The sequence below is a fragment of the Lontra canadensis genome, unplaced genomic scaffold (genome assembly GCF_010015895.1).
Source record: "Lontra canadensis isolate GAN:19392208 unplaced genomic scaffold, GSC_riverotter_1.0 scaffold3, whole genome shotgun sequence".
Lineage (NCBI taxonomy): Eukaryota > Metazoa > Chordata > Mammalia > Carnivora > Mustelidae > Lontra > Lontra canadensis.
In genome coordinates, this window is record NW_022630997.1 from 21,205,169 (window position 1) to 21,218,609 (window position 13,441).

At 42.5% G+C, this 13,441-nt stretch overlaps 1 protein-coding gene across 7 annotated transcripts in view; it reads left to right on the forward strand.

Moving 5' to 3' along the window:
• Positions 1–12,196: 12,196 nt before the first annotated feature.
• BLNK (B cell linker) overlaps positions 12,197–13,441 on the forward strand; it is an 89,699-nt gene continuing 88,454 nt past the window's right edge. For 2 of the 7 annotated variants that reach the window (XR_004385709.1, XM_032883441.1), the window contains exon 1: positions 12,197–12,451. Coding sequence is in view for 6 of the 7 variants with exons in the window: in XM_032883441.1 (XP_032739332.1) it covers positions 12,405–12,451 (47 nt within the window). In the remaining variant the exon portion in view is untranslated. The remainder of the gene's footprint in view (positions 12,452–13,441) is intronic. The other 5 variants (XM_032883431.1, XM_032883450.1, XM_032883458.1 and 2 more) reach the window with 3 other exon arrangements.

Here is a 13,441-nt window from a genome sequence, read left to right on the forward strand (position 1 = left end):
GAGAACACAAATGCTGCAAGGCTCCAAGGACAAAATTCCTTCCATGTTTAGCACATTTTAAGTGTATTTTGTTGTGTTCTAAAAATTTGAAAACAGATCACCCAGAACACCCCATTCATCGGTTGGCCCAGGTGCTGTAACGAATTACAGTATTTTCTCTGTGTCAGTCATTATAAATAAGTGAATTCTCAGGAAGTGTATTGGAAACCACCGCAGGATGTTTGTACTTTTTTGTGAGATCACATTATTACATTTTCACCATGAATTTTTGGCTAATTCTATACCAGCTTAGGGAATTATGCCTGGGTCTATGCATGTGTACTCTCGTTCATAAAAACCCTTCAGCGGGGCCAGCTTCACAGACATGTGGTCACCTAGGGCCCCACCCTCAAAAGAGCCCTCTACTTGGATCAATGTTCTGCTGTCACTGTCTTGAAATTCTTAATAATTTTTGAGCAAGGAGCCTCACATTTTCATTTTTCATCAGATCCCATAAAATATATAGTCAGTCCTGCTCACTATGAAATATTGGACTTTGTTCAGAAGGGCAAGAAAGGTTATTTTTTTTTTAATTTTAATTAGGTCTTTATCAGTTTTTGTTTTTTTTTTTTAAATGCCTGCCATTCAGAGAAAGAGGAACTCTCTTACACTGTTGGTGGGAATGCAAAATGGTGCAGCCACTCTGGAAAACAAAACAGAGGTTCCTCAAAAAGTTAAAAATAGGACTACCGTAAGACCCAGGAATTACACTACTAGGTATTTATCCAAAGGATACAAATGTAGTGATTCCAAGGGGCACCTATACCCCAATAATTATGGCAGCAATGTCTACAATAGCGAAACATGGAAAAAGCCCAGATGTCCATGGACAGATGAATGGATAAAGAAGATGTGGTATATGTGTATGTATATGTATACACACACACACACACACACACACACACACACACACATATACATACAATGGAATATTACTCAACCACCAAAAAGAACGAAATCTTCCCATTTGCAATGATGTGGGTGGAATTTTCACTTATGCTAAGTGAAATAGATCAGTCAGGGAAAGATGACTATCATATGATTTCACTTATATGTGGAATTTAAGAAACGAAGCAGATGAACGTGGGGGAAGGGAAGGAAGAATAAAATAAGACGAAAACAGAGAGGGAGGCAAACCATTAAGAGGCTCTTAACTATAGGGAACAAACTGAGGGTTGCTGGAAGGGAGGTGGGTTGGGGAATGGGGCAACTGGGTGATGAGCATTAACGAGGGCCCTTGATGGAATGAGTACTGGGTGTTATATGCAACTGATAAATCACTAAATTCTACTTCTGAATCTAATAATACAGCATATGTTAATTTAAAAGAACACCTACCATTCAGGGATGTAGAAGTTTACGTGGCAATGTTTATGGGGGAAAAGTGCTTCATAATGTCAACGTATAGACCAAAGTATGAATCTTGAATAAACAACAGCAAATAAATAGTTGTGAAAGGAATAAAAACGTAGTTGAAATAATGTCTTTGGTTCAGGAGCATTAATTTCAACCACGTCATCCCCTCTACCTAGAGGAAATGAGAGAAAAATAAAGAGGCAGAACAGAGAAGGTCAAGGTATAGCAAAGAGCGGAAGCAAGGGTGGGAGAGTGAAATGAATCAAGTATTGAGCCCAAGAGTCTTCTTTTGATGCAAAAGAGCAATTTGCATGGTCAGCCTCTCTGATGAGTGCATTATCTGATGCTGTTGACTTCTCAGGGAGACAGACTTTGTGTTCTCTCCACTGTGTGGTTTAAAAACTTTGGTGTGTCCAGATTTGCTTTGCAGTGGACGAGCGTTCTCATCTTGGTGACTGCTAGACTCAAAGTAAAACAGCTGTTCGGTGGCTTTGACACCTTTCTCTCCATGCTTGCAGGTGCCTTACTGTTTTGCCTGAGACTGTAATAAGAAAGTTAAAAAATAAGTTAGCCTCTTTTCTTATACTCTGCAAATACATACTTCTCTCCCTGAATTCTCAACGTTACTATATTATATTTTTGGTCCCGGCTATTTCTTTCACCAATTTTCTCTTAAACGGATATATGTTCACCCAAGAGATGATTCTGTTGCTTTAAGAAAGAAAAAAAGTCACACTTGGTTGGTCTGAAAATGTACCACCTGGCACCCATATTTAGAAATGTTCAGACACACACACTTACCAGCCTTTCGCACTGAAGTGTGCAAAGCATCACAGGAAGCTCATCGAGTTCAATCATTTATTTGTAAGTTGGTTGTTTGGAACTTGAAAGCACTTTTTCCCATAGAAGCAAAGCTATAAATGGGGCTTTGGTCCCCAGGCTTAAAAGACTGTTGCAGAAATGTCTGCTATGGAGATACAGTAATTGAGCCAAAGGGAAGAGCTAAAGCACTAAAGAAGTAAAGCCTGTTTCCTTTGAGTGCTTCCCTGAAAGAGCGACGGGTTTCATGTAAGGAGGCGCTGGAAGCAGCTGGAGGCTTCCAAGGAGCCTGGGGGTCCCATCAGTGACCCAGACCCTTGGTTGATCTACTTCAAAGCCCGGGTGCTCTTCCTCTCCTGTGCAGGGTTGTACCACACAGTGCTTTGGTGGCACTCCCATGTGTGGGTCTATTTGTGGCCCAGAATGGAAAGGAGAGCAAGAGAGAAGGGGAAATTTTCTTGAGGTATCTGGAGTTTTGGAAAAAGAGAGCAAATGAAGCTGGGTGACCTTGTGGTGCCAGAGCTCATTTTGTTCCCTTAGAAGAGAAAGTCCCTCTTTGCTCCTCTCCGCAAGCTTCCTATTCGTATGGAAAGCTCCAGCCCACAGGTCCTCTTCTCTGGAGAGCTGTCCCTGTTTTCCGAACTCCCCACTAGCTCTAAGTGCAGTGTATATCTTTCTATCTCTGTGAAAGCATACTTCACATTGTTCATAATTATTTCTCTGTATGTCTCCCCCACTTGATTAGGAACGCTTTAAAGAAAAAATAGTTTAAATTCATTTTTAAAAATTTCAGGAACCTACTCAAGAATGTGTGTCTCCTTTGTCTATGTTGGAAGCAAACTATGAACAGTAAAAACTAGGAACTAGGGGAAGACAGTGGGAACATCATCCCACCACAGGGGAAGATTAGAGAGTGTGAGGAAGAAGTCTCAGATCAGAACCTACCCATAGGTTCTTGGTTCTCTCCCCACATACCAAGACTTTCACTAGTCCAGAACCACTTGCCTCTTGTCCACGATGTATAGAAGAAAGAGACCTTGAGGTGGGTTGGGGACATAGATACTAAGTGTAAGCTCCTGCTTTACAAGCCATGGGGGCTATATTTTGAGGGTTCTCTAGTAGCCATTCTCCCTTCTTCCAATGACAGCCCCTGACTTTTGTGTGGGGATCACAGGTGGGCCTCTGACCCAGCTCCAAGATGGAAGATGGGTATCACTTCCCCCTTGCCTTGGTGTTGGCTCTAGGGATGGAGATGTGGCCAAAATATTCCACATGGGGGGGTGGACCTCACATTTTTCAGGGTGTTGTCACCATCCCATTGTACTTGAAACTGAGGTTGGAGCAGCTGGAGTGATGGTGTGTTGGTAAAAGTTTAATAATTAGCTTTCAAACAAAAACCTGAACAGTCCTGTTTGGTAGTATCTGCCAACTCCTATGGTGTAAATACTTTGACCATGGCTGCTTTCAAGCTCCAACAGTGTCACTGAACATGAAGTTGGGAAGACATGTACCATGGTCGACTGCTATGTCGTCTTCCCACCTTAGAGACAGATGCCGTAGGGGTGCGTAATCTCAAGAGCACAGAGATTAGTAAAATATATTAAAATAATGAGAAAGAGATGAGTTTTTAATATCTACTGCCTTTGCTTTAAATATAACTTATCTAAAGCTTATTTATTTTTCAAATAATGGCTATATTAACAAGAGGTTCACAACATTTCTGAAAATTTAATGGTCTTCCAAGAGCTGCGATGAGCTAGATCCAGCAACCCACTGAGCCAGAGCCACCTGGGCACCTTGCATGTTAGTTACTACATTATTGTTAGATGATTACATCATTTCTAATTCTGCACTATTGTAAATAACTCTACACTCAGGAAAATTTTCTAAAATTTTACTTTATTCTTTTGAGCATATTAACATTTTAAGATCCAAATTGCCTTCTGGGATGTTTCTTTCGATCTGTAGTCCTGCCTTCCACAAGGGTACCCATTTAATAGTGCCTTTGACAAACTTGAAGCTGATCACTTCTTAAAAGCTGAACCAATTTGATAGATTCAAAAGATGGTACTTATACTCGCTTTAATTCGTTTCTTTGCTTTAGTGAGACTATGAGCTTCCTTATCAGCTATTTGCCCCTCTTCTTTTGTGAGCTAACCTTTTGTGCCCTCTGCTCACTTTTCTACTGGGCGATTAACCATTTATTGATTGATTTGACAGATTTCTTTAAACAGTAATGTTATAGAACATTTATGATTATTTCTTTATATAACATGGCTTTCTATAAATATTTGTTACATTTTCCATGAGGGGTCCTCTGACTTACAGAAGAGAAAAATATTGAGGAGTTCCTGGATGGCTTAGTGGGTGAAGCATCTGCCTTCAGCTCAAGTCATGATCCCATGACTTGAGATCTTGGTCTTGGGATCGAGTCTCACATTGGACTTCCCTGCTCAGTGGGGAGCTTGCTTCTCTCCCTCCCTCTGCCTGCCACTCTCCCTGCTTATGCTCTCTCTCTTTCTGTCAAACAAATAAATATTTTTAAAAAAATGTTGAAATCACAGGAGACAGGAAGTCATGCTCTGGGAGGATGATAGTGATGTATTGAATTTTCTCATTACAACTCTAAGGCTAGCACAGGCATGCTTGGTTGTTCCCAGTCTGTCAATCCCTGATACACCATTTCTTAAAAGGGAATTTGAATTCTTCCATTCAGGTAACCTGAGGTTGGAGCTGTGAAGATCCATTTAAGCCATTTCACTTTGGGAACAAAATTATTAAGTTAAAAAATTGTAAATAGAATAAATAAAGAGAAAAGCATGTACATTTTTCATAAGCAATCTGATTCTCTGCTCTAATTCAAAATGTCTTGACCACAGACATCTTTGCAAAACAGACCACTGTACATAAGTTGGGAATAAGGTGGTCTTCATTCTTTCTGCTATTGCTTTTTCTCTGGTTTGTGGTCTTTCTCTAAAGTGGACTTTTGCAAGTCAGTTCACCTTCTGGGCCTTGATTTCTTCATCTTTGGAATGCTAGATAAAATACAGGACATGATGCAGTATTCGGGACATGCTTTTACTAAAAATGTATCTGTTGGCCATCTGCAATGATCTGGGCATTCTGTGTTTTTATTGGCTGAATCTGGTAACTCCCTCTCTAAGGCCTATTCCAGATATGACAAACTATGATTGACTGTAAGGCCATGAAATGTAACCGAATTTAAAGGCACTTTGCGGTCTGGGTAATCTGGGTCCTGCACTACAGTGGGATACCACTGTCCAGAGAACCATCCCAGGGCCAGCAGGAAAGGAGATGTTGGTGAGGCATGGGGAGGCCAGGGCTCTGGGTGCAGACAGGTAAGACATGCAATGGGAAGCAGAGCAATAATGTGCAAGAGACTGTAGGACTGACAACCACTGATCTTTTTCCTTCGATCCATCATTTTGCCTTTTCGAGAATGTCATCTAGTTGGAACCATACAAGTTGTAGCCTTCTCAGACTGGCATCTTTCCCTTGGGGATTTCAGGTGCATTTCAGATCCCTCTGTGCATTTTCGTAGCTTGACATCATTTCAGAAATCCTCATACATATGTTATTACTCAGAGTCAAAGGAGCAAGTGGAATTTGAGATTTCTTTGCAGTTATATTCATTCTTAGAAAATATTTTATTGAGGATGTACAGAGGACTCTGTCCAAGAGTCAAGATAATCCTATTCTCTGGGATATGTTACCACTTACATTTATTTGTTTCTATTTATTTTTATAGGTAAGGCTTGCCTTTTTCAAAATGTTTGCCATACTTTTGTTTTTAGGATATGTCAAACCTAGTTTAAAAGTTGAAATTCCATAAAAAGATTCAGAGAGTCTAATCCTTATCACTTCTGCTGTTTCCAGCTCCCTTTTGCCTTCTGTTGGTGACTATTTTCATTAGCAGCTCATTTATCCTTCCTGTGTTTATGTTTATTTTCACAGTAAGTGTGTGTCTATAAACTTTCTCTATCTTCTTGATAAAAACAAAAACAAAAGCAACTGACACTGCCCAGACCCTGAGAATCCTGGAGCGCACACCTTTTTGTATGGTTATGCTGAGCTCTCCCATAAAGATGGGTCAAAATTTATTCAGCCAGACCCCACTAACAGCCATTTAGGTTTCCCAATCTTGCGCTGTTGCAAGTAAAACAGTAATAACTGTGTGCAGATGTGGCCTGGGGGGGGGGGCGGGCATGCATGTGCATCTGCAGGGGAAGGCCCTAAAGGTGAGGTGGCTGAGTCGGAAGGTCAATTCATACAGTTTTGTTAGGCATGGCCAGCGCCCCTCTGTAAAGACTGTCACGTGCTGTCAGCAAAGGGTGCCCGTGTCCACAGAGCACCCTGCCATCAGACTTTTAGATTTTTGTCAGTCTGACACGTGAGCTGTCTCTTCATCCTGGTGATCGTCTTTCTTTTCAGAGGAGTGTGAGTGAGCATCTTCTCATTCGTTCAAAGACCTCTTGCCATTCATGGTCATGGTTTTTGACCACCTTGTATCTTGGTTTTTCTTTTTTTCCATCTCAGTTTGCAGGAGCTCTTTATCTATTAGAGATGTATATCTCTCTGATCTCTGTACATAGTATTAATATTAGTATTATCTCTAGACATCTCTGTATTTGTTATCTGTGATACATAATGTAGTTCTTTACTCCCAATTTGTTCTTTGTCTTTTGATGCTGTTTATGATGTTTTTTAAAAATTTTTAATTTTTTAATTAACATATAATGTGTTATTAGGCCCAGGGGTACAGATCTGTGAATCGCCAGGTTTACACACTTCACAGCACTGACCATAGCACATACCCTCCCCAACATCCATCACCCCACCACCCTCTCCCTACCCTTATCCCCTCAGCAACCCTCAGTTTGTTTGTGAGACTAAGAGTTGCTTATGATGTTTTTTACACCATGAAAAATTTCTTTATGTTTCTCTGTTAAATTTATCAATCTTTTATTGCCTCTAGATTTAAAGTCAGAAGGTTGTCAAATTTAACTGTGTTTTCTTCATTCTTACACTTAGCTCTAATCCACTGGGAGTTGTTTTTGGTAGGTGGTTTGAGGTTTGAATCTAGTTTTATCTTTTGGCATCATATTGAATTTATATATTAATTGGAGATAATGGACACCTTCATGATATTGAGTCATTCTACCCAAGGATATGGAATGTCTCCCCATCTGCTCAAGTCTGCTTTTGTTTTGCAACCCTTTAAACCCAGGTGGACTGCCTGGATTGGAGGACTATGAACTAGTTAAGGTTCACTTTATAAAAGATAACAGAAAATAATAATCTGTCAGAGCATCTGCTACCAAGGACTTCTGGCCTCCAGAAGCTCAAAGCCCTGGAGGCTGTGTGCCTTACCTTGGCTCTCCATACCGCTGATGCTCCCGTTCCTTGCACAGAGCACTCTGCATCCCCACCCTTGCCTGTTCTCTGGCTTCGTCACAGCCCTGACTGATGGGAACAACCGGGGCTCCTAATTGCCACAGATTCTTGGTATCTGCTTCCTGCCCTGTTGCTGGCTGGTGGCTGGACTATGTGACTGATGAGGAGAAAAGAGTGTTTGAAGACCCCCAAAGGGATGCTCCCTTGCTGGGACATAATGAGAAATAAGATGGATCTGAAGGTGAGACTGGGTCACAGAGGAGCATGAATGACATTCGTACTCGGTTCTAGGAGAAAAGCCTCTGAATCCTTAAGAAGAGTCATCAGCTGGGAATGTGGGCTGGGAACAAGAATGAGGGTGGATCTGGCTACCAAGGAGTCGTAGGAGGCTGAGCGGTGATCCTGGTGAGGACTCAGGCTGGCATGAGGCCAGGGTGATTATGTGCATACTACAAAGGAGAATCTGGTTAGCAGATTGGCTTTGAGGCTGGAGGCAAGGGAGGGGGCAATGACAGTGGCCCAGGAGTTGTCCATCCTGACAACAGGCTACTCTAATGTCCCTGCCAACCAGGTACCTGGACGATACAAGAGTAAAGGCTGTTAAGGTCCAAGCTGGTCTCCTAGTGAAACAGATCTTGCCCTCCAGGCCAATTTGACATACAGAATTTTGAGTTTACTGAATGAGTAAAATAGGGAGGGGATTTGTCTCACAAAAAGTGAAGCCTTGACCTGCAAAGAGCCCGTGCGCATTTGCTCAGGTCACCGATGTGCTCTCATCTTCCTTCCTCCTTCCTTCCTCCCTTCTTTCTCCCTTCCCGACTCTACTCCCCACAAAGGAGGAAAACAGACTGTCTGCATCTGCCACACTTCCTTTTCTCTCTCTGCCTTTTCTGGCCTCTTGTGCTATTTTTTGCTCTCTGGGCCAGGCTTCCTCCCTCAGCTTCCTCCCGACCTGCCTCTGTCTGGGCTGTCCATGAGCACTGCCCAGTTAACCAGGCATAGGCCTGACCAGCAGTGACTTTGGCCTGCAGTGTCAGAAAACTGCCAGGGCCACTGCGCCTACAGGACACCCACCTCATCCCACCCCACGGAAGAGAGCCAGCACAAGAGAAGGAAAAAGAGTGAATGGTTTGGGCATTAGGGGGCCGGGCTTAGAGAGCAGGAAGATGAGGTGGGCTTAAGTAAGTTATGTCACCTTTCTGAGGCTCAGACTTCACATTATGAATGATAATAGTAGCCCTCCCTCAGAATTGCTGTGAGGCTGACCACCGTGGGAGTAGGTTATGGTTAGGAAGACAGAACCCAGGTGCTTGGGAGGCTCAGTTGGTTAAGCACCTGACTCTTGGTTTCGGCTCAGGTCATGATCTCAGGGTGGTGAGATCCAGCCCCATGTCATGCTCCACGCTTAGTGGGGAGTCAGCTTGAGAGCCTGTCTCCCTCTCCTTCTGCCCTTCCCCTTGCTTACATGCACAAGCTCTCTCTCTCTAAAATAAATCTTAAAAAAAAAAATACTATATAGTGCCAACATCACCACTTGCCTACATTGGCAGTGTGTCTAAACCAGCCCTAGCAGGAGAAAAGCCATCAGCAGGTGGATGGCAGAGCAGAATGGCTGAATTTTCAGTTCTGGTGAAGACTGATACGACTTCCAAGGCTCTGTAACCTGCCACAACCACCTAGTCCCTCACTGGGAAGCAGTCTAGTAAAGACCATCTCAGGCTTCTCTTCTGGAAACTGTTCAGGTGTTTCCCCTGGTGGAATCCAGTTTCTGTGCATATGGGCCAGTGTCCAAGAGGCCAAGTCAGAAGGAGGCTGAGTTCTCCTTGAATCTCTTTTCTGTTCTCTAAAGATGAGAAGTTGAGGTCAGGGAGGCTAAGTGATTCACCCAAGGTCATGGATAAGTTGGTGCCTCTGTTGCAGAGCTGGACCCTCTGCTGAATCACAGACCTCTCTTGTGATGGGAAAGCCCTGTGATTCTCAGCTTCGACTACAGGAACAGGCTTGGGTTTGAGTCTCAGCTCCTCCATGAATGAGTGGTGGAACTCTGAGCCCGTTACCTTACCTTCCTACAAATCAGTTTCTTCCCATGTGAAGTGGGTGTCATCATATGGAAACATGGAAAGCATTCAGTAGCATGTTGTTGTTTATTGTCATTCATAGATGCAAGGAAGGACCCAAGAGAAACTAGGGTTGGTGGAGTCTCATCCCCAAGCTCCAGTATAGTGTGTCTTCCTACTCTCAAGTCTCAGCATCTCATAGACTAACTGAGACTTAGGTGGTCCTGGCTTTGCCCCATAATTCTAGCCCATATCTCCTTTTATTTATTTTTGTTAAATGTTTAATACCTACACTAGGTACCTGTATACCTGCCACTCAACGTAAGAAGTAGGACACCACCATGGCCTTTGAAGCCCTGTGTGCCCCCTCACTCCAGCACCCCTCCCTGGTGACCACTCACCTGATTTTTACATTTATCATTCCTTCCCTCTTACCATATGGGTGTGTGTCTTAAATAATGTATTAGTTACTTTCACATGTCTTTAGCCTTACTATACCTGGAATCATGTCGTGTGATCTTCTTTAACTTGCCTTTATTGCACAAATTATTTTTGTTATTTATCTGTACTGATGGCAATTACACTTCACTCATTGTCACTGTTGAATAGGACTCCATAGCATCGATATGCCACAATTAATGTATTCTTTCTTCTGTTGATGGGCAATTGGGTTATTTCCAGTGTTTTTAAAATTTTCTGTTAGAAATGGTGCTTCCAAAACAATTTGCACATGACCTTGGTGTACATGGTATATTCGTATTGCTTTGTTATGTCTATGACCCAAAATACTTTAGTGCTACCAGTCTGTTTCCAGAGTGATTGTACCTATGTGAATTTTATCAACAGTATATAGAGTTCCAAATTTTCTCTAAGGTTGGGATAATCCATTTTTCATCTGTTCATCTAGACATTAATTTTCATGTCCACTGTGCTGTGTAAATTGAGACAGAGTGTTTATTATGGTAGGTTGTTCTCCACGTGCTGTGGAAACCGTGTCATGTGGCTTCACTCTTTTTATGAGTCCTTAGCTAAGACTTGGCATCCTCGATCTCCAGGCTTGCACCAGTCTTCTTGGGAAGCTGGTTATAGCTGCCAAGCAGTCGCGACAACCTGGAACATTATGGCGGTCACACTACACACCACACATTTTGCTACTGGCAAAATGTCCAGTCTGGAAAAGCAGACTCTCATTTTTATTATGTCAGACTAAATACAGTAAAAAAGAAGAAAGAAGTGGCTGTAAAAAGAAAAAGCAGAAGTGTAACTCTTGCCCTTGCTTTTTTTCTCTGGGGAAATAAGAAGTTGCCAGTCCAGGTGCGAAGAAGATTTGTTGGTTGAGAGAAAAGTCAAGTGGCTGACAGTGTGCACTTTACAGTAATTTGGAAGAAACAGGTTGGTTATCATCATCCCATTCAGTGAGGCTCGATTTTCTTGATCCTTGATGACATTGTAACCCTTCTCTTCACCCTTCACCCTTCCCATCTACTAGTTTCTTTCAGTTAAGAACTATGGCGACAGGTAGGTGAGGCTCTAGAACTCCTTCCAGACACACTGCAAGATATCCAGGGTTGAAAACTGAGCTTCTGGTTTGGGGAAAATAAACAACTGGAAGGGGCAAGTGCTTGCATTTTTCTCATGAAAGATTGTCTGCTCCCTCGCTGGCCTGGCCAATTCAGTGGCTTGGCCAAGGAGAAGGGCCCCACCCTCTACTAGCTCTGAAGATTCTGTGCCTGAACATCTGATCCAACTAGAAATTCAGAAGCAGTACATGAATGTGAATAATCCAGACTGACCTAGAGAAATACAGAACCTCTGTTTGTACCAAGAAGAGGGGAAGAAATTCATTTACCACTTCTACCTCTGCCAGAGCCTCTGCTGCCTCCCCACCCCCACCTTCCCCTTCTCCTCATCCCTCCCCCTACCCCACCTACTTCAGGACTCTCCTTTAGTCTCTGCCTCCCATTTCCTCCTCTATCTTCAGCCAGGCCTGGGGTAATAGGAGAGGTAACTTGGAGTCTCTACTGTGTCCTTCCTCACAAAGGTGAGCGGGGCTTTCTTTCTGGCCACAGGGACGTGTGCCCAGACATAAAAGGAACCATCCCTCTCATTTTCCTCCTCCCTGACCTTAAACTGCCTTCTGCTCTCTAAATGACAGTACAGAAATGCCATTTCCGTGTCACAGTTCTTTAAGTGGAAACGTTTATCCATGGATTTATGCAAATGAGCAGAAAGTCCCAAAGAGACCTTTTGATGGAATTGATTATTCTGCTTTCCTTTAAGCCCAGGAAGCTACTGGGGACAGAATGACACCTGCTGAAAACAGGACTATATGTGTTTGAGACAACAGGAAGTAGTGACCAGCCAGAAGCTAGCCCTGGTCTGGTTACAAATCTGGTTATAAAAGAAAGCAGCTGCAAAGAAATTTGCATGTCCAATAGGTTTCACTATTAAAGTTTACACAACGTGGAGTAATCAGCCAAGCTGGCTGGCTACCCAGATCACATGATTGTGTAGAAACATGAAACTTGACTATGTGCTCGAGCAAGTTTTACTTCTCCCTAGTGTAGGGTGTTTGCCAGCAGCCTGCACTCTCGGAAATCAGACTCAAGTGACTGGGACCCTTAAGTCAAAGGCGTACCATGCTTCTCCCTAGGAGGGCCAGAGACTGCTGACGTGACCACTGATGATTATTCGTGGCTCTCATAATTAACAAGAAGAATGGACAAGCTTAATAAAATAACTGTCCCTGCCAGTCAGAAGTTGAGGTAAGATTTTCCCTATCCAATACTTCTCCTTATTCTTCCTCTTCTTCTTCTTTTTTTTTTTTTTTTAAATGCTCTTACTGCTTCTGAGAAATACTGAAATCCTGGAATACTTAGCTAGTTTTAAGGCAGTGGGTGGCAATTGCTATAGGGAAGTAGATTAAGTTTTTAAAGAAATATGTAGGAACAAGTGGGCTTATTCTAGCTGGCTTTTAGCATTGAAAGATTAAGGTAGAAAATTCTGGAAAGACAGTTAAAAAAAAAAAGGCAAGGGCTGAGCTTTCAGAATCTGAATACAACAAACTAGCCTAAGGAAGAGTTTGTCTGATCTGATTCCTTAACCATTTTATTGTGGGTTACTATTGGATGTTTAATTTAAGGAACGTTGTAACCATTTGTGTTCATTATAGTTGTACTATTTCTTATTTATTTTGTGGGTATATATCACAAGTGCTTGGGGACATGAGGTCTGTTTTTCTAGTGTTCTTATGTCAGTATAACAATTATCTATAAAAAGCCACTTAGAAAGAAAAAACCGGAAGTGGCCCAAGGAACAAGAACCAAAAAACTCCTCTGAGCTATGGAAAAGACCATGTCCCAAATTTTGATTTTGAAAATCTTTTTGTCTCATTGTAACAGCATCATAGTTTATGGAGATTGGAACTTTTAAATGTTCAATGAGTGTTTTATATTCCAACTACCATTTGAACTTCAGTCTTTCATGGGTGATGTGACACGTGTAGCAAGTACGTTTTCACAAATAATAACGAGCCAGAGAATTAGAGGTTTTGAGGCAAAATGTAAGAGAAATTAGTCTGGAATTGGCACCAGGACCTCCCTTCACAGTGAGAATATGGATCTTACACCTGGTAGGTGCTTGGTAAATGGTGGTTTGAAATGAACTGCTGATCTGGGATGGGAAGGCTCTGTCGGCGAGGTCAGCCATTTCAAGGGTGTATTGGTGAGTGCTGCGGTGTGACCACCGACGGGGAC